At 47.3% G+C, this 22083-nt stretch overlaps 1 protein-coding gene across 2 annotated transcripts in view; it reads right to left on the reverse strand.

Moving 5' to 3' along the window:
- The window catches only part of LOC126095303 (ubiquitin-conjugating enzyme E2 Q2), a 90248-nt gene that overhangs the window by 32450 nt on the left and 35715 nt on the right, over positions 1 to 22083 (reverse strand). For both annotated transcript variants that reach the window (XM_049910097.1, XM_049910096.1), the window contains exon 4: positions 19671 to 19830. In XM_049910097.1, coding sequence (XP_049766054.1) covers positions 19671 to 19830 — 160 coding nt within the window. The remainder of the gene's footprint in view (positions 1 to 19670; positions 19831 to 22083) is intronic.

Here is a 22083-nt window from a genome sequence, read left to right on the forward strand (position 1 = left end):
TAACTGAGGAGGGACCGGATGCAGATTGCGATCTTAATCCCTGACCTGGCTAGCTGTTGCAGGAGATGGATTTTCATATTTGGAAAGAGGAGACTGTAGTTAAGATGCTTAGGAGAGCTGCTAATCTTTGAAGCATAATAGACAAGCAGCAATGGATGAACTCCAGCCTCCAAGAGTCCTATTCACAGAGGTAGTTCGAAAGGCTCCTGTTGCAAATCGAACCCTGCAGTGGTGTATCGGATTCAGTATCTGCAGTGCTGAGGGCGATGCCATACCATATACCAGACTCCCATAATCAAGACGACATTGTATCGGGGCTTTGTAAAGCTGCACAAGAGTAGTGTAACCTGCACCCCATCTATTGTTACTCAGTGAGGTGAATTAAGGTGCAGCCAGCACCTCTGCTGTCCATGGGGACAGCTGAGCACCAAATACCAGTCCTAAAAAGTGGTAAGTCTCCACCACATTAAGTAGTTGGTTGTCTAGGTTGTGAACAGTACGACACCGATTTGGCACCGAAAACCGAAAGCCACTGCTGAGGACCCATGACTGCACCTTTCATAAGGTGCCTTGCAGTTGACGTTCAGTGACACCCACACAAGAGGAGCAATAGTAGAGGCAGGAGTCGTCAGCATATGAGGAGGGTGATACAAGGACCCCACAGCTTCTCTTAAACCACTGATGGCTGCTGGAAAGAGGGGGACACTCAATACAGAGCCCTGCGGGACCCCCATTATCTTGTATGTGGGGAGAACTGAGGGAGGCACCAACTTGAACCTGAAAAATACGATGAGAGAAGTGTGGATAAAAATCAGGAGCAGACTCTGGAGACCTTACTCGTGTAAGATAGGGAGGACGTGGTATCGCCATGTGATGTCAGGCAAAAGCTGTTCAAATGGCAGACTTCAGATAAAACAGTTTATCGGTAGTGGAACAGCCTTGGTGGAAACCATCACAGGTGGACCCCGAGACTCCTGGAGCCAACACAGCTGCCAACACTGTGTGTTCAAGCAACTTACAGAGAACATTGGTGAGACTAATTGGGTGGTAACTGTCCATCTCTAGAGGGTGCTTACCTGGTATCTGTACTGGGATGATCGTGCTTTCTCACCAGAGATTGCTTGACTATTTGGTTGTGGATGTGGTCTGGCTCTAGGGCTGAATCATGGCAGTGGGTGAGGACACAGACTAATTCCCACCCTCTGAATGCAGCATTCTCCAGGTGGTGTGTAGTGAAAGATAATTGCTTTCGCTACACCAGCTGATTTAGGACACGAAAGACAGGTTGATAATTCTAAGACATAGAGGCTCGAGCATAATGCAGAGCAAAATGTTTGGCAGTGGCGCCATTCACGGTAATACCAGATACACCCGCAGGTGTCTGGTATTCATAGACACATCCAATCTTCACCCAAACCTACGAAGGGGAGGTACGTGGTCCAATGGTAGAAACTTAACGTTTCCAGCATTCTTGCTCCCTTCATTTTATGAGGTAGTGGACCTGGGCACGGAGCCGCTTAGAGGCAATGAGGTGCTCCATCGATGGGTGCCGTTTATGGCACTGGAAAGCTTACCTACGATTTCTAATGGCCTCTGCAATTTCTTCTGCTGTGGCAGTCCGAGGAACAGGGGATCGCTAAATCAGCTGCCTAAATAATGGCTGTAGTTGTATTCTGGAATGCCTCATCACTAAGTGTGGCAGGATGCCAAGGGCAACAGCAGAGGCTAAGGCACTCCCATCAACACTGTCGGGAGCCCATCTGGACAGGCATCCAGGGGAGTGACGCTGAGGGAGAGAATGAAAATCAAAAAGTGGTGACTACCAGACAGTTCATCATGAACTACCCCATGGATGGATGGGGCAGCATAAGGGCTGCAGTTGGAAAGACCAATAGTCAAGGAAGTTCTGTGTGCCACACTGAAGTATGTGTGACACCAGTATTCAAGAAGCAAAGATCAAGTTGTGTCAGTAAGTTTTCGAGGTATTACGGCGTCCAGTGATCACTGTTCTACCCCACAAAGGATTACGGGCATTGGGATCATCCAAGATTAAGAAAGGTGGAGAAAGCTGAGAAATCAATACAAACAATACATTCTGAGACTCTTCAGTATTGAGAGAGAAGTAAACACTGCAGATGGTAATATCCTGAAATGCCCTTACCCGTACAGACATAACATCCACAGGTGTATTAAAGAGGCATCGAGTTCACAATGTAGTATGTCCAGAATGTGCAAATTCCGCCCAACACCCTGTTGTAGTTAGCAAGATTCTTGTAATATTCCCATTATCCACAAAGTGGCAGGATACGTGTTGCTGGAAACCAAGTCTCCTGGAGAGCAATGCAGAAGGCAGGGGAGTGCTTAAGAAATGCCGTAGCTCAGCCAGGAGGCGGGAGAAAACCACTACAATTCCACTGGAGAATAATGTTGTCAGTGTACTGTGAGGCCATAAAGGGACCAAAGAGGCAGGTTGTGCCCTATGGGCACCTGCTGCCACTGGTTGATGGGACATGGCATCAAAGCACACAGGTACTGGGTTTCATTGTGTGGTGTGACCTGAGGCCTCAGGGGCCACCAGAATCTCCATCTTGGCCACAAGAGTGGAACAGATGGTTTCTGGTGGTGAGAGGGGGGGGGGGGGAGGGGGCAGGACTCTCCTTCTTGGAGAGCTACTTCTGATCATTCTTTTCCTTCAAGGATTTGGACGAGTGCAAGAGCTTACCTGAATCACTTTCAGGTAATAATGATGATCGTGAAGCTCTGCGACCAGCAGCCTGTGGCTCTTTCGGCCACTGGCTGGTTTCCGATTGTAGATCAACAGAAACCTTGGAAGGAAGTTTTCGGGGGACACCTTAATGGCAAAAGAAGCAGGAGGAAGGTGATTTGTCTCTGGCTGGGAGGTGGATACCAATGCCCTGGTGGGTGGGAAGCTGACGACCCCAAAATAGGTGTGGGGGAAGCAGCAACAGGAGAGCCCATCACTATAAGGGGGGCAAGCATGGTCGAGTGATCCTGAGGGCCCATTATAAAAGTTGTACTGGGTAGGAGTACCACTGCCGAAGGCGGCAATGTCGTCATAGCCATACCACATGACACTGTGATACATGCTGCATGCAACTGTTCATGCTTCTTCTTTGCCTCATCATAAGTTAGTTTGTCCTCAGCCTTATATTCTTGTATTTTATTCTCTATCTGGAAAAGAGTGCAATCTGGTGAGCTGTGAGAATGGTACCTTCCACAGGTGACAGACTCAATTTTGAATGCTTAAAGCAAGACATGGGCCAGGGAGGACAAACAGTTTCATATCACATCAGTATACCGTCACCTAGACTTTTTCAGGCAATGACTAGCCCCTGAAGGCCAATAAGTAAGCACCGGGAGCAACCCTATTGTCCTTTGGCCCCTTATGTGCACGAAGGACAAAGTGTACACTCATTGCTCCAAGTTGGTGTGCAGCTCATCATCAGATTGAGCAGGTCTGTGGAAAACAATGCCCTCAACCACATTTCTACTACTTCGAGGATGACAGTCACTGGAATGGCACCCAATTGTTACAAGTGAGCAGTGCCTGAGACTGGGCAGGGGATATTGTTTTGATCAAAATTGACCCACTATTCATTTTAGAGGTGATGCCACATCCCCAAACTTGTCTTCTATGTTCTCCACAAAGAATATGGTCTTTGCGGCCAAGAAGGAATCACCATCAGTCCTTATGCAAATCAAGTATTGGAGAGAGAGGGGGGGGGGGGGGGGAGTATTTCTCTGGTTGCCACTTAACCTTACAGTCCTCCTGTGGCGTAGCAAGGGTACGTACAGTCATTTTAGGGTCATATCTCTCTGCATTAAGTGAGGACCTACCTTCCTTAGAGACAGCTGGAGCCGTATGGCCACCAGTGGCAGATAACTTCATCCTCTTCATTTGCAGCTAATCTGCCTGGTGCCATCCACCCCAAATGGGGGTTCTCCCCAAAGACGCCACCTAGCAACAGCCACCTGGACAGTAATCCGTAGGTGCCCTGGCACATATTGCTTGGCATGCAGCGAGAGTTCTCAGCTCAGGCAACAACAGTGTGGTCTCTGTGTGGTCAGGGGATTACCATTGTGCAGGTACTTTATGACCCCTGCACCCGCACGCACACATAATGGAGTGGCTACCTTGCTGCGTTTTGGGTGTAATACATTACTAAAGGGAAGGGTACAAAAATGGAAAGACAGAAAGGTGGAGCATACACCACATTGGGCGAGCTTCCCTGCACAATCTACACTTCTGGAGGACTTGGAAAATTGGTGGCAAGTCATACCTAACAATGAGGACAATGTATTTATATAATGAAAGGTTGAAGAAAGTGCCAGAAACGGAAACATGCATTCCAAATCATGGACCAGGTCCAAGCAGAGTATGCACCATAAAAACCATCCGATGGAGAGGCAGTGGGGAAAGAGATAGTGGAAGTATAAGCTTGCTGCAAGGAAAGGTAGTAATGTTGCAAAGGCTAGTGGCTCTTGGTAGCCAAGCACTTACTCACAAGATAGTTGTGAGCCATCTGGGTGGACACCTTGGAAAGAGGCAGTCAATTTGCCAGCTAGGAATGTGGAAATGAAAGGTGGCAGGTATATAGGTTAGGCTTGTAATGCACAACTTTACGGACTGGCAGAGAGCAGCACACGCTGAAGTTGATGTGAATTGGGAGGGGCATGGCAAGACAAAGGAAGGGGAAACCGTTGAGGGTTTTTTTTTTTTTTTTTTTTTTTTGTGGTTTTAGGGCGCACAACTTCAATGGTCATTAGCGCCCTGACTACTCTAAGAATGCACCGCGAGGCACAAGTGGACAACAACAACTAAAAGGGAAAACACGATAAAAGACAGACTGACAGGCATAGGATTAAAAAACAGCATCATCAAATGTCCTGAGAGAGGTTTGTCAAATTGATAAAACGAAGAACACGGGCAACTGCTCCTGGGTCATCCGCTAAAATGGCATCGAAAGTACTTGGCAGGTTAAGATCTAGACGCAGTGTGTTAAAATATGGACAGGACATTAAAATGTGTCGAACCGTCAGCAAGTGCCCACATGGGCAGAACGGCGCTGGCGCAGCCGTCAGCAGATGGCGATGGCTGAACCGGCAGTGTCCAATTCTTAACCGGGCCAAAACTACCTCCTCCCGCCGAGAAGGGCGTGAGGAGGACGTCCAAGCCACGGGAAGAGGTTTTAAGGCCCGAAGCTTGTTGTCTGTAAGTGCAGCCCAATCAGCATGCCACAGCGACACAATGCACCGACAAATGACCCTGCTAAAATCGGACGAAGGGACACAACAAGAAGCTGTCCGAGGCTGGAGGACCGCAGCCTTGGCCGCGGCATCTGCAGCTTCGTTCCCAGGGATACCGACATGGCCAGGAACCCACATAAAGCTAACCGGAGAACCGACGTCCACCAGCTGCTGAAGAGAGCGTTGGATCCGGTGTACGAAAGGGTGAACCGGGTACGGATCACTGACGCTCTGGATGGCACTCAGGGAGTCGGAGCAGATGACATAAGCAGAATGTCGGTGGCGGCAGATGTGAAGAACAGCCTGGTAGAGGGCAAAGAGCTCAGCTGTGAAGACCGAACAATGGCCATGGAGCCGGTATTTGAAACTTTGTGCCCCGACAATAAAGGAACACCCGACCCAGTCATTGGTCTTAGAGCCATCTGTATAAATGAAAGTCATGTTGATGAACTTCGAACGAAGTTCCAAAAAACGGGAGTGGTAGACCGAACCGGGGGTAACCTCTTTTGGGAGCGAGCTGAGGTCAAGGTGAACGCGGACCTGAGCCTGGAGCCAAGGTGGCATGTGGCTCTCGCCCACTCGAAAGGTTGCAGGGAATGAAAAAATTAAGGTGTTGAAGGAGGCGACGAAAGCGAACTCCAGGGGGTAGCAGGGCAGAGACATACAACCCGTATTGACGGTCGAGAGAGTCGTCAAAAAAGGAATGATAAGACGGATGGTCGGGCATTGACAGTAGCCGACAGGCATACCGACAAAGCAGTATATCGCGCTGGTAGGTGAGTGGCAATTCGCCAGCGTCAGCATGAAGACTCTCTACGGGACTAGTATAAAATGCTCCGATCGCAAGTCGTAAACCCCTATGTTGTATGGAGTTGAGGCGGTGTAAGATGGATGGCCGTGCAGAGGAGTATACGAAGCTCCCATAATCCAGCTTGGAGCGGACGATCGACCAATATAGACGAAGTAGGACAGTTCGATCCGCTCCCCACGACATACCACTGAGAACACGGAGGACATTTAAAGAACGGGTACATCGGGCGGCCAAATATGACACATGTGGAGACCAGCTAAGTTTCCTGTCAAATGTAAGGCCTAAAAATTTGGTTGTCTCCACGATTGGGAGAGCAACGGGACCGAGTCGTAAGGACGGTGGGAGAAACTCTTTGTAGCGCCAGAAGTTAATACAGACCGTCTTCTCGGCAGAAAAACGGAAGCCATTGGCGACACTCCAGGAGTAAAGACGGTCAAGAGAACGCTGAAGACAGCGCTCCAGGACACGTGTACACTGCGCGCTGCAATAGATGGTAAAATCGTCCACGAAAAGGGAGCCTGATACATCAGCTGGGAGGCAATCCATTATTGGATTGATCGCGATGGTGAAGAGAGCGACGCTCAAAACTGAGCCCTGTGGCACCCCATTCTCCTGGTGAAAGGTGTCGGACAGGACAGAACCCACACGTACCCTGAACTGTCGATCCATTAAAAAGGAACGAATAAAAAGAGGGAGGCGACCGCGAAGGCCCCATGTATGCATGGTGCGGAGAATGCCCGCCCTCCAACAGGTGTCTTAAGCCTTCTCCAAATCAAAGAACACAGCCGCGGTCGGGCGCTTCCGCAAGAAGTTATTCATAATGAAGGTCGACAAGGTAACCAGATGGTCAACAGCAGAGCGGCGCCTACGAAATCCACATTGTACATTGGTAAGTAGGCGTCGAGACTCGAGCAGCCAAACCAATCGAGAGTTAACCATTCGCTCCATCACTTTACAGACACAGCTGGTAAGCGAGATAGGTCGATAACTGGAAGGCAAGTGCTTGTCCTTCCCCGGCTTAGGAATCGGGACAACAATAGACTCGCGCCAGCATGCGGGAACATGTCCCTCAATCCAGATGCGATTGTATGTACGAAGAAGAAAACCTTTACCCGCAGGAGAAAGGTTCTTCAGCATCTGAATATGAATAGATTCAGGCCCTGGAGCGGAGGACCGTGATCGGCCAAGTGCGTTTTCGAGTTCCCGCATGGTGAATGGGGCATTATAACTTTCACAATTCGAGGAGCGGAAGTCAGGTGGCCTAGCCTCCTCTGCCTGTTTGCGGGGGAGGAAGGCAGGGTGGTAATGAGCGGAGCTCGAAACCTCTGCGAAAAAGCGGCCGAAGGCATTGGAGACAGCCTCAGGGGCCACAAGGACGTCATTCGCGACCTTCAAGCCAGAAACTGGGGAGTGGACCTTAGTGCCAGATAGCCGGCGCAGGCTACCCCAGACAACAGAAGAAGGAGTAAAACTGTTGAAGGTGCTTGTGAAAGCAGCCCAGCTGGCTTTCTTGCTTTCTTTAATAATACGACGACACTGAGCACGTAATCGTTTATAATTAATACAATTCGCCACTGTAGGGTGGCGTTTAAAGGTGCGTAAAGCACGTCGACGAGCACGTAAAGCGTCTCTACATGCTGCAGTCCACCAGGGGACCGGTACGCGACGTGGAGAAGAAGGGTGAGGGATGGAATATTCAGCAGCAGCGAGAATGACTTCCGTGAGGTGTGCGACCTGACGATCGCAGCTTGTGAAGGTTTGATCCTGAAAGGTCGCCCTGGAAGAGAAGAGCCCCCAGTCTGCCTTGGAGATGGTCCAACTAGAGGAGCACAGAGAGGGAGTATGCTGCAGGAGATGGATAACACACGGGAAGTGGTCGCTCGAATATGTATCAGCAAGTGCATACCACTCAAACCGGCGTGCAAGTTGGGGAGTACATATAGAGAGGTCTAAATGGGAATAGGTGTGAGATGTGTCCGAAAGAAAAGTAGGGGCGCCAGTATTGAGGCAGACAAGATTGAGCTGGTTGAAAAGGTCTGCTAACAAGGAGCCCCTTGGGCAGGATGCTGGAGAGCCCCAAAGGGGATGGTGGGCATTGAAGTCTCCAGTTAACAAAAATGGTGCAGGTAGCTGAGCAATAAGTTGCATCATGTCTGCCCTGGTAACAGCAGATGATGGTGGAGTGTAAACGGTACAAAAGGAAAACGTAAAAGTGGGGAGAGTAATGCGGATGGCAACTGCCTGCAGGCCGGTGTGCAACGTGATGGGATCGTAGTAAATATCATTCCGGACCAGCAACATAACCCCTCCATGAGCTGGGGTACCTACCACAGGGGGTAGGTCAAAACGCACAGAGGTGTAGTGTGCCAAGGCAATTTGATCGCATGGGCGTAGCTTCGTTTCCTGGAGGGCTACGACGAGCGGACGGTGCAAGCGGAGCAGCAACTTAAAGTCCTCTCGGTTGGAGCGAATGCTGCGAATATTCCAGTGAATAAGTGCCATCGGAAGAAAAGGAAGATGAAAAAACAGGGTGTCTACGTGGACAAGAAAAAAATATTCCCGGATTTTTCCCGGTTAAAAACACAATTTGATGAAATTACGTATAAAGCGGGTGAAAATACATCGGAGCTGTAAAACCTATCAGTCCTTTGAATCGTAAAGGGCTTATACCGGCGGAGGACGTCCCAGCACTCTAGGAAACGAAATCCAGGAAAAACAATGCGTTTGGGAAGTTGTTTGATGCGAGACAATATACACAGAGTTTATTTTCGTATTGCGAAAGTATATACACAAATTCCACAAATTACAGCACGGAAGCTTCCGAAACTATAAAATAGAGATTGCGTGGAGCGATGCACTTTTGCCATCCAATCATAGCTCATGTCGCGTGATCTCGCTAGCAAATGACGGCAATTAGAGCACGAGGCCTACGAGAAAGACAGGCCGCGGCGCGTACGTTACGAAGATAGGCCGAGCTCGCTCAACTCAGCAAAGTGCGTTTCTACACCGGTTAACTCGTAAGTAGATGTGTATGTCCGAACGAGAATTGCATCGTTCATTGGCATCCACTGTTATTAGTCCTACAATGATACGAAGTCCGTAGGCCTACTAACAGGCTCTAATTTGGCAATTAAAATCGTGCCAAAATGATTAGCAGTTGCGTAGAAAAGTCGAAGTGTTCTGGCATGAAGACACTTGTGACATTGCTCAGTAACACATTATGCACATTTTTTTGAAGGTCAATTACACTTTTTACCATCGATTGCATAATTTTTTATCTATGAAAGAACAACATTAAATATGGAAACTAACTTGAATCTCGGTCTTTTTTTAGCGTGTGTTACACGTTAAGTTATATCAAATACAAATGTGCCGGTAAAATTTTAAATACTGGCATAAATGACTTAACTTCTGGGCCCGACATTTCTCAAATGGCTGATCCTCAAAGTGTTAACGTTTTGAATGAGAGTTATAACGCCCTGTGATTTAAGACATTCACTGCACATTCTCACACGTAACATAAATCATCTTGCGTGGAAATTTACTTTGAAAGTAACGCATCTCAAGCCACTATTCGTAATATTTTCTGGTGATCTGTTAGGAATGTAAACAATTGAGACGTCACGCACATCGAATGCACGTTAGTTGTTACGGACGTACTGCATAATCTTCGACCTAAAGCCTTTGACACTTTTCGGTGTCGGCAAACTGGTCTGTGCATTGTGTAAATTACCCATTTCCTATGCAGCTAAACTTTTATTTTGGTGTTACTCTCTGATTTATGTTTCATTGCTGGAGTATTATTCAGCATTAGTGGACTAAAGTTCTTTGTCAGCGTATCAGATCTTACACGTCAAACCTATAAAACTTTAACTGAAATCTAAAACAATGAAAAATCCCGGAATTCTAAAAAATTCCCGGGTTTTTCCCGGATTTGTCCCGGATAAAAAAATTCCCGGGTTTTTCCCGAATCTCCCGGATGTCCCGGGCTGTATACACCCTGAAAAAGGAGTCACCTCGAAGGCTGCTGAGGGCATGGCTTCGAGCGAGCACCGCCGCCGCTATCAGTAGGCGGACAGTCATCGTCCATTGGGTCCATAGGTTCATCGGCCATCTCGGGAGGATGGCCGGGAGGGGGAGCTTCCTCCGCCGGTGAACGGCCAGATGTACGGCTACCAGCGGTGCGGCCAGGCGAAACGGATGACGGCCTGGGGCGGCAACCGCTGGGTGGCGCAGGAGAAGAAATGCGCCGTGGCGGAGAAGGAGAACTGTGCTTCCTATGAGCCTTTTTGGAAGGACGTTTGGTGGAAGTACCGGTCGAAGGCTGGGAGGTCGAGGAACGTAGGAAGTCTGCACGGGATGGTTCCTTCTTGAAGGCCCGTGCATCTGACTTCGGGGTCTTCGTCTTAGCAGAAGCTGATGAAGGGGCTGGTGTCTGTGGGGTGATGGGAGGAAGAGGAGACGTCGACCGCGCGATCTTAGCACTGGCCGAACGGACGACCGTGGTGCTGAAGGTCAGATCGCATGTCTGGGTTGCTACCTCCCTGGTAGTCCGAGGAGAGGCGAGGACAGTACTGTATTTCCCCGCTGGGAGCAGCGCGGGCTTCCTACTAGCCAATAGCTTGCGAGCAGCCGAGGTGGACACTTTCTCTTTGACCCGAATTTCTTGGATACAGCGTTCTTCCTTATAGACAGGACAGTCGCGGGAGGATGCGGCATGGTCACCCTGACAGTTCACACAACGAGGAGACGGAGGTGGACAGTCACCCTCATGGGCACCCCTGCCACAAGTGACACATTTAGCCGCATTGGAACAAGACTGTCGAGTGTGATTGAAACGCTGACACTGGTAGCAGCGCGTAGGTGTCGGGACATAGGGGCGAACAGAAATAACCTCGTAGCCCGCCTTGATGCGCGATGGCAGCTTAACACTATCGAAGGTCAAGAAAAGTGTCCGGGTCGGTACAAGGTCATTGTTGACCTTTTTCATGACCCTATGGACAGCCGTCACGCCCTGCTCAGCGAGGAAAGATTGAATCTCCTCGTCAGTCAATCCGTCGAGGGAGCTAGTATAGACTACACCACGAGACGAATTCAAAGTTCGGTGGGCCTCCACCCGGACAGGGAACGTGTACAGGAGTGTGGCCCGAAGAAGTTTTTGTGCCTGAAAGGCACTCTCAGTTTCTAGTAATAAGGTACCGTTACGCAACCTGGTAAAAGATTTGACAGATCCGGCTATGGCATCTACGCCCTTCTGGATAACGAAAGGGTTGACAGAGGAAAAATCCTTTCCGTCCTCAGATCGAGAAACGACGAGGAACTGTGGGGCAGGCGGTAGTACTTTTGTCACTGGTGGCTGGTCACGTTTCCGTTTTTGGGCAGAAGTCGAAAGCGATGGAGTAGAATCCATTGCGGAGGAATCCCCCATGATTGCCAGCGTCTCCGATGGCGCGCTCCTTCCTTGTGGGGACCCTCTCAGAGGGCACTCCCACCTTAGGTGAATGTTTATACCTCAGGTCACACCTCCCGAGAAACAGACGGAGGGACCAATCGGCATGGTCAGAAGGTATCAGCTCAGGCAATCACCCCTCCCCGGGCCTGGCCTTTACCAGGGGGTACGCGCGTGCCTTACATGTCTACCCAGGGCGGGGACTTACGCGTTACCCCGTCACCGGCTACGCGTGCGAACGCGTGGGTCGGCCTTCAGGCACGCACAGGGAGGAAGGAAGAAGAGGAAAAAGAAGAGAGAGAGGGAGAAAGAGGACAGACTGTCTCAAACGCCGAGGCGGAGACCAGAGAAGGCAAGGAGAAGAAGGCAATGAGAAGGCAAGGAGAAGAAGGCAATGAGAAGGCAAGGAGAAGAAGGCAATGAGAAGGCAAGGAGAAGAAGGCAATGAGAAGGCAAGGAGAAAAAGGCAATGAGAAGTCAAGGAGAAAAAGGCAATGAGAAGTCAAGGGAAAGAGTAAGGAAGACAGTGAGGTGGAGAAGAGCAAAGAAAGGAACCAACAAAAGGAAGGAAGAAACGAGAAGTGAAAAACCAGAAAGACCACAATTATAGGTCGTGGAACCGTCCGTCTCCGGACGCAGGCGCTAACTACCCCCGTGAGGGGGATGGACTCCTTTTAGTCGCCTCTTACGACAGGCAGGAATAGCTCGGGCCTATTCTAATCCCCGGACCCGCAGGGGGGACCCTTGAGTGGAAGGTGCGGGGACAGAGGGTTACTCGAGATTGCGGCCAAAACAATTATAGGAGTGGAGGATGAGTTGTAGGGAGATATCCGATCTGCGTAGTTCAGAGAAGCTAACAGTGCAGGGAAGAAGGACCCAGATGGCCCGGTTGTGAAGCAGGCACTGTTTTTGAACATGCTGTGCTCTGCTGCAAATAGTGCCACCAGCTGATCAACTTTGTTTTTGGCACCAGTTCGGCAGTGGCCATTCATCCTTGTGGACAGCTGATTGGTTGTCATACCGACAAAAAAAGCTGTGCAGTGTTTGCAGTAGAGTTGGTATATGGCATAGCTGCTTTCACAGGTGGGCTGGCCTCTAATGATGTAGAATAAGCCTATGACAGGACTGGAATTGGTGGTGTTGGGTGGGTGGATCTGGTAAGATCTTGCACCTCGGTCAGCGAAATGGCTATGGTTGGTGGGTTTAAAAGAGGGGGAAAGGGGCCAAACTACGAGGTCATCAGTCTCTTGTTCCCAATAAAACAATGCCCCAAGTGTGAGAATAAAATAGACGAGACATATAACACAAAACAGAAAGAAAGGAAAGACCACAAGAATGAAGGAGAGGCAACAAACACTAAAAGGAACAAAAGAGAACAAGAGAACAACAGAGATGCAAGAAACAGAAGAGAGTAAAACAAGAAAGCAGATTACAGTGGCTGGCCGACCATGAACATAAAAATGAAAAGCCAGCCACCCTGCAACACATTAAAACCTTCACCCTAAAAGCACTAGGGTGGAGGACACAGAAGGACAAAGGACAGGTACTAAAACTCAGATCGAATGATAAAACCCACCCTCACAGATGAAACATAAAACCAAATCAGCCGATGAGGTGTTGTCTGCTAAAATCAATGATAAGTCCGGCAACCGATAATGAAGTCGTAGGGCAGCAAAGGAAGACATAGCACAAGAATATGGGCCACTGTCAACCAGGCACCGCACCGACACTGAGGTGGGTCTTCACGGCGCAGGAGGTAGCCTCGGGTCGCCCATGCATGGCCAATGCAGAGCCTGCAGAGAACCACAGAGTCCCTGCGAGACACCCTAATCGAGGACTTCCATGCATTTGTGGCCCCCTTAATGGCTCGCAGTTTGTTGTGCATACTGAGATTTTGCCATTCTGTCTTCCAAAGCTGAAAAACCTTGTGGTGTAATAACGAATGCAATTGCAAGGATGCCCACCTCCAGAAGTGGTTTCCGTGTAGCCTGTTTGGTCAGCCTGTCAGCAAGTTCATTTCCTGGGATTCCGATGTGACCATGGGTCCAGACAAACACCACTGAATGACTGGATGGTTCCAGGACATAGAGGGACTCCTGGGTGGACGCTACCAAAGTAAGATGAGGGTAGCACTGATCGACAGTTTTCAGGCTGCTCAAGGAGTCAGTACATAAAAGAAAAGACGGAGATACTGAAGTGCACGAGAAATGGCCATCAGCTCTGCAGTGAATACACTGCAGCCATCAGGTAAAGAATGCTGTTCAATATGGCCGCCATGAATGTAGGCAAAGCCAACGCGACCATCAACCATAGAGCCGTCAGTGTAAACCACTTCAGAGCCTCGGAACACGTCAAGAATCGAGAGGAAGTGACAGCTGAGAGCCGCAGGGTTAATTGAGTCCTTGGGGCTACATGTAAGGCCCAGACGAAGCTACGGCTGAGGGGTACACCATGTAGGCTACATGAACGGACTGCAAGTAGAGGTGGTAAAGGGAAGGACTCCAGTTCAGAGAGAAGGGACCACACGTGAACCGCAATAGTTAGCTCCAACCTGGGCCGCTGATGAGGGAGATGGGCTGCCGCAGGCAGAAAAAGGAGTCTGTAATTCGGATGCTCAGGAGAACTACAAATGTGTGCTGCGTAACTGGCGAGCAATTGCGTACGTCTGATCTGCAATGGAGGGACACCAGCCTCAACCACTACGCTGGTCACCGGACTCATCCTAAAAGCTCCTGCTGCTAGTTGAATCCCACAGTGGTGCACAGGGTTGAGTAAATGCAACTCTGAAGGCACTGCCAAACCATGAACCACACTCACACAGTCAATTTGGGATTGGACAAGGGCTCTGTAGTGTCACAGCAGCATAGAGCGATCTGCACCCCAATTAGTGTTGCTGAGGCAACGGAGGGCATTGAGATGCTGCCAGCATTTCTGCTTAAGCTGACCAAGATGAGGGAGCCAAGTCAATCGAGCATTGAAAACCAGTCCTAGGAATCGATATGTCTCCACTCAGTGAGTGGATTGTCATTAAGGTAAAGACAGAAGTGCACGACACGACTTCGCGGCTGAAAACTGGAAGCCGTGGGCTACAGCCCATGACAGTGCCTTGTGGATGGCTCCCTGTAGGTGCCTCTCAACAACACCAGTACTGGAGCAGCAGTATGAAATGCAGAAATCATCTGCATACAGAGAAGGTGAGATGGATGGCCCGATAGCTGCTGCTAGACCGTTAATGACTACTAAAAATAGAGAAACACTTATTACAGAGCCATGCGAGACTCCATTCTCCTGGATATCAATGGAACTATGGGAGGCACCAACTTGGACATAGAAAGTACAGAGCGAAAGGAAGTTTTGGATAAAAATCAGGAGTGGGCCCCGGAGACCCCACTCATACAATATGGCACAGATATGATGTCACCAAGTCGTGTCGTATGCTTTATGTAAGTCATAAAAGATGGCAACCAGGAGTTGCTGTCTGGAAAAGGCTGTTCGGATGGCAGACTCAATGGACACAAGATTATCAGTGGTAGAGGGACCCTGGTGGAAGCCGCCCTGATGTGCGAGCCAGCAGGCCACGTGACTCCAGGACCCAACCCAACCGCTGACATATAATACGTTCCAGCAGCTTATGAAGAACGTTGGTGAGGCTCATGTGCCCATAGCTTTCCACATCAAGTGGGTTTTTACCGGGTTTGCGCACCAGAATGATGGTGCTCTCCCGCCATTTCGATTGAAGGATGCCATCGCACCAGGTCCAGTTGAAGATGACGAGGAGATGTCGCTTGTAGTCAGATGAGAGATGTTTAATCATCTGGCTGTGGATCCGATCAGGCCCAGGAGCTGTGTCAGGGCAATATGCAAGGGCACTGAGGAGCTCCCACTCTGAAAATGGGGCGTTATAGGATTCACTGCAGCGTTTAGTGGATGAGAAGACATTCCCTTCCAGCCGCAGTTTTTAGAGTGTGCAAAAGGCTGGGGGTTAATTCTCCGACACAGAGGCTCAAGCAAAGTGTTCGGCAATCGCGTTTGCATCGGTAGATAACATGCCATTTATGGTAACACCGGGGACTTCACTGGCTCAGTCTCCATGACAGAGGATGAGCGTGAAGCCCTACAACCAGCTGCTTTTGGGCTCTTCAGCCACTGGCGGGTGCCATCTTTCCCACCAGCAGAAACCTGGGATGGGAGTGACCCAAGGGACCCTTTCCTAGTGAGCAAAGCTGAAGAAGAGTTACGCTTCTCCAGCTTAGAAGTGGGGACGGACGTCACCAATTATTGGGGGATGGGGGGAGGGGGTTGCTCCCGAAGTAGGTGGTGCAGGAGCAACAGGGAGGGAAATGCCCGCTGCCATCAAGGGCGCAGGTGTAGTTTTCCCATCTCTGAGAGGTGGCTTGGGTTGGCGGAGCTGATGGTGCCAGAACTGTTGTAGCAGCGGCGTAAGACGATGTCATATGCACAGGATGCAGGCATTCAAATTTTCTCTTAGGCTCACTGTAGGTCAGTCAGTCCAGGGCCTTGTACTCCATGTTTTTCCTTTCTTTCTGGAGAATCTTGCTTTCTGACAAGCAATGCGATTGGTGCTCTCTGCAGTTGACACAGATGGAAGGCGGGGCACATGGAGTATTGGGATGTGATGGGCATCCGCAATCTCAACATGTGATTCTGGAAGTACAGCACGAAGACATATGGCTGAACTTCCAGCACTTAAAGCACCACATCGGGGAAGGGATATAGGGCTTTACATCACAGCGGTAGACAATCACCTTGACCTTCTTGGGCAATGTATCACCCTCAAAGGCCAAGATAAAGGCACCAGTGGCAACATGATTATCCTCGGACCCCGGTGGACACGCCAGACAAAATGTACTCCTCGCTGCTCTAAATTGGCGCGCAGCTCATCGTCGGACTGCAAAACAAGGTCCCTGTGAAATATGATACCCTGGACCATATTTAAGCTCTTATGGGGTGTGATGGTTACAGAACATCCCCCAGCTTGTCACAAGCGAGTAACTTCTGTGACTGGGCAGAGGATGCTGTTTTGATCAAAACTGACCCTGATCTCATTTTGGACAAGCCCTCCACCTCCCCAAACTTGTCCTCTAAATGCTCAACAAAAAACTAAGGCTTCATCGTCATGAAAGATTCCCCATTAGCTCATGAACATACAAGGTACTGGGGCGAATAAGATCCGCTGCCATCCTTAGACTGACATTCCTCCCATGGTGTGGCAAGGGAAGGGCACGATTTGGGGTCATACTTCTGTGCCTTGAATTGAGCTCATGAACACTTAGAGACTGCTGGTGTTTCACCATCAGCAAGAGATGATGGACTATGTTTCATGGCGTGCCATCCGCCCAAATGCCACCCACTTCGACCAGGGGGCCTCCCCACATGCGCCACCCAGCCGCAGCAAAGGCCACCTGGCAGGATGGCCATTGCCGGGAGTCCTGATGCCCCAGGCAGATGGGCATCTACCTCTTGGTATACACTGGGAGTTAACGACGCAGGCATCATCAGAGCGATCCCTGTGTGGTCAGGTGGCTACAACCAACAGGGTACATGGCGGCCCCACCACAATGGACTGGCTATTGTGGTGGATGTCAGGTGCAAAGAAGTCCATGGTCATCATCACGCAGAAATCGACACTGCATAGTGCACAGTGGAAAACAAACCCAGGAAGGTGTCCTCGCACAAAAGAAAGAGAATGGGCGGGACTGCATGCGACAATACACTACGTACAGCACCCTTCCCCAATTGGATCGGTCATCAGGAAAATTTTAAAAAATGGAAGTCAAACATTACAGGGGACCATCACATAAGGGCCGAAATGTGTGAAACTCGTTTTAGTTGCCTCTTACGACAGGCAGAAATACCTTGGGTCTATTCTAACCCCCGGACCCGCAGGGGGCGAAATGGTTATGATCCGTGTGGCAAAGGGATGGGAGTGGAATCATCATAGGGATGGACTAGGATGTTGTATAGGTTGGGTGAGTAATGGAATACCACTTTAGGAGGTGTGGGAAGGATCTTAGGTAGGACATTGGGGAAGGGGGGGGGGGCGTGCGCTCCTTTGTAGCTGATTCTTATGGTTTGTGGAAGTGTTAAGGGTGTGTCAGGAAATCTGTTTGTTGGCTATGTTTGGGGAAGGGAGTATCGCCTGTCTGTGAAGACCTTCATGAGGCAAGTAAGTTGTGTGTGTGTGTGTGTGTGTGTGTGTGTGTGTGTGTGTGTGTGTGTGTGTGTGTTACTGTAGCTTGTAGAAGGATAATTCCAAAAGCCAGCAAGTTTTCTTCCTTATGTGAGTGCCTATTGGCAACTCGATGTTTCTGCTTTTCGGTGGGTGGTTAGATAAAAATGTGTGACATTGGGATCAAATGGTACTGCTCAAAATAAGTTTGCCGCCATCTCCAGATAACTGTGAAGTAAAAACGTTTGTGGAGTAACATTCAGTACCACACTGCTTCACCTGACATGTATACACTGGTTTCACAGGAATTGACATTTGGTGGGGTCCTGCATCAAGGTTAGATGCAATGGTATGATCGTATCACTTAAATGTTGACAGTAATGCTGGACAACTGACTCTGATACGGCACAGCCCTTAAACAACTTCTGATGAGGCATCTGACGTCCATTCATTCATAGCACCCCAAAACACGACTGATCCACACCTCCCCCAATGAACTCGTGGAACTGTGTCTGATATATGCTCTAACAATTTCAAAGTGCAATGCTCAACACAGGAAAAACATCATCAATGACATGAAAATTCATATTCACAACACTCCATTTTTAATCAAATACTGCTAAACTTGAAACGCTGAAGGTTCATTTCCAAGCATTAGGTACTGTGTCAACTGGTGCATATACAGGTCACACTGCACACTGTTGTGGCAGCCAGAATGGCAGAAAGATATGTATGCTGTTTCAAATTTTATCAAGTACTTAAGTGCAACAAAAAAACTAGTTGGAAACTGTAATCTTTCACAACCAGAAACTTCACGCTTATTAAAATATTCCCACTTATTGTGCTGTGGTCATTTGAATTTCCAATAAGAAATTCATCCAACCATAGTGTAATAGCCTGGAGTATTTTAATAAGTGCAAAAAGAAATAAAATCTACTACTGCTTACTCACTTATTTCTCCTAGCTTTGCATGGCTATCTTAAACACCAATTGCCCCCTCATTATTTTGTTCACTTCAAACTGCTCTGGTGAAATCAACACGACACCCCTGACCCCCTCTCCCCCCAAATCACAAATACCATTAAAGACATAGTTTACTTTTATAACAACAAAAAATCAATTATTGGCGAAGCAATTTAATAGTATGGAAAAAAATCTACTCACCAAGCAGTGGCAGAACATAAACATAAAAGACAGTTGTAACTGGCAAGCTCTCTGAGCCAGTGGCTTCTCCTTCAGGCAGAAAGGTTGAAGGAAAAGGACTGGAGAGGTCTAGGAAAAGGGGTAGATTTTGGGAAGTCACACAGAATCGCAGGTCGGGGGAGACTTACCACACTGAATGAGAAGGAAAGACTAATTGTTGGGGACTGTATCAGACGAGATTTGAAAACCTGAGAGCGTCAAGATGGAGGACATGGTAATTGCAGACAGAGATTGCTCTTTTTCCTTTAACCCTCCTGCCTGAAGGAGGGGCCACGAATTTGTGATCTTGCCAATTACAACCGTCTTTTAAACGTGTGTTCTGCCACTGCTTAGCAAGTAGATTTTTTATCTATCCAATTAGTTTACTTTTAGAGTTTTCATTACCATCCTTGCTTTAATAGTACCAAAACTGTCTTCTAATGCGACATTTTAGACCATAGTGCCTACACTGTTCTTTACCTCTATCTCTGATTAAAATTGGCAAATCCATTTTAATTCAAATCCCTTGGAATCTTTATTAGCAGATAACTACAGTTAAAATAAGCAACACAGTTCATTAAACTTCAGGAAAAACATTTGAACTTGCTCTATGTAAGAGCAGTCAAAGCCCACAGCATATGAAACAAAATTTTTATTTTGCAATAACATCTTAACATAGAAATCCACAAATAAAAACTTACAAACATTCATTTGCTAAAACACTCCCCAGTGAAGATTGAAACCTGTGGCATAAAACAAAAATTTACTACCTTTCTTAAAGCTGTCTGAGCGATACACATCTCTGAGTTCCTTCATTAGCCTGTCTGTTGCCTGAACAGATCCTGAAACAGAACCCCGAAGGTAATCTTGCCGCTGGTTCTGTCTAAGTCTCTCAAGTGTTGCCAGATGTTCTGTGTCCATCTCTTCCACCTTTACAAAAGTAAGGAAATTATTGCCCATACAGAAGGAAAGTGGCATATAGCTTATAATTAAGAACAATATAAACAAAACTTTACATTATTCTGTTCAAATACAGTAGAATATAAGTACAAGCTGTTCATACAATAAAAACACTTTTTTTCATTGTAGCTGCAACACTCTTAAATTTTACACAGTCGCACTGTTCCTGCAACACCTCTTTTCTCATTGCACATAACAGTTTGTTTGATCTATTTTTCAATACTGCAACTGCAATATTTATCAATTTCTGCCTAAGAGGAAAAGCACTTCACACTACTGTAGTAGCAAGAAATCAAAATTTCAGTTCTCCAAAACCAACATAACTATTATGGCTAACATTACTTAATGTTCTGTATTTCACAAACTATGCACAAGACACAAAGACTGAACATTTTTCTAAGCATGGCTTAGAAATAATGATGAGCAGCAGCAGGCTGACCATATATTTCATTTAAAAAATGGACATTAAACTGACCTTAAGTAGTCATATAACAAAATTAGGTGAAAATACTGTTTCCATTAACTCTTCTCTTCCATTACTGCAACTAGTCTTTCACAAACGTAAACCTATCTGCCGATGTGCTTCTCACCTCACTGCTAATCAAGAAAGACACTCCTCCTACAGGTACAAATTGAAGAGTTGTACATATAATATCCATTTCTTTCATACCCGCTTTTACAAGACAGATGGCCTCCCTTTGGACACAAAGTAAAAATGTGTTCAATTTTCTTTTATCATTTGCATCATTAGAAAATAATACACAAATTGGAGTCAATTGCATGAAAGCCAATTAACATATCTATGCATTTCCATCATCACTAAAGACACCCATTGTAACTACAAAAGTCAGAAGAATATGTAATGACTTGGCAACAGATAAATACTAAAATTTTTCATTTTATTGTTTAGAAACAAATATTGCAAATTAGCCACTACTATTCTTGAACCATTTAAAGGTGAATGTACAAAAAATTTTGCTTCATACCATGTTAAAAAAGCTGTGGAAAGTGGAAATGTCATGTCAGCAGCAGATACTGAACCACCCACATCATGGAAAATATTTGCACCACAGTTAAAACTGACGAATGTTTCTAGGTCTCTGTGACTTCACAACTGAAATTCAGTTGAAACTTAAATCGCGCAACGCAGGACTTGGTTTGTACAGACACACAAAATTAAAAATGTGATGTATCCTATTGTGCTGTGTTAATGTTTTACTGCCAATTCCACATTACTTTAAGAAGCAGCCAGAAGGCAAAGGAAGTGTACAGAGTTGTTGCATGATCCGTCAATTCCCAGGCTTGAAATGTAAACACACTACTGAGGTAAAACAAACTTTAATGCCCCACTGTATGGTTCACTTCCAAAACATGAGCCATTTTACTTAGTTCCCACCCCCAAACCTCAATGCTACTGCAGAAATACTGAGCATGTCACCAAAATCTGAACTAATTCAAAAGCTTCTTTAACATAATTTTATTGAAAAAAAATACGACATATTACAAAAGAATCAGTTTACAGGATATACAGTACAATCATTCGTGTAGCACCCTTTGTCTTGATTAATGGCCTCCAATACCAGTCTGAATCACATACACGCATGACATAATGTATCCGAGCATCAGCAAATGCTGCCTTAATGGCAGGGTTTGTTAGAGCCACACTGGAATGTCAAGATTCATTCGAGGTACTTTTGACTATGCTCCACACACAAAGCAATCCAAAAGATTTAAATCTAGGCAGTTGGAAAGGTAAAAATATGTTAGACAAAAACATGTCAAACTGTCTGGGATCCAGTTAAATGGCTTGTATGAACTGGGGTACCATCTTTCTAGAAATCAGAGTTCCAGATGCCACTGTTTCCATTAACAGCTTCACAACACTGAAAACAACATTTGCATATACTATTTTATGACTGTTTACTGGTTTTAAAATAAATGTGGGGTATGGCATGACCCTCGGACCCAACACTTGGCACATGTAAAATCTTGGGAAATTTAGTTCTGCCAACACAGACATACTCTGTATTGTGTGCAAGCAAACTGCCATTTCTACCATAAAAATACTATTCAGAAGATATTATTATTAACTCTGCAAAACCATTTTTCAATGACGATAAAGAAAGTGGCAGTGACAGGCACACGCTGCTCTAGTAGTCTCAGACTACCGTATTTACTCGAATCTAAGCCGCACTCGAATCTAAGCCGCACTCGAATCTAAGC

Source organism: Schistocerca cancellata, chromosome 8 (assembly GCF_023864275.1).
Source record: "Schistocerca cancellata isolate TAMUIC-IGC-003103 chromosome 8, iqSchCanc2.1, whole genome shotgun sequence".
NCBI classification, from domain to species: Eukaryota; Metazoa; Arthropoda; class Insecta; order Orthoptera; family Acrididae; genus Schistocerca; species Schistocerca cancellata.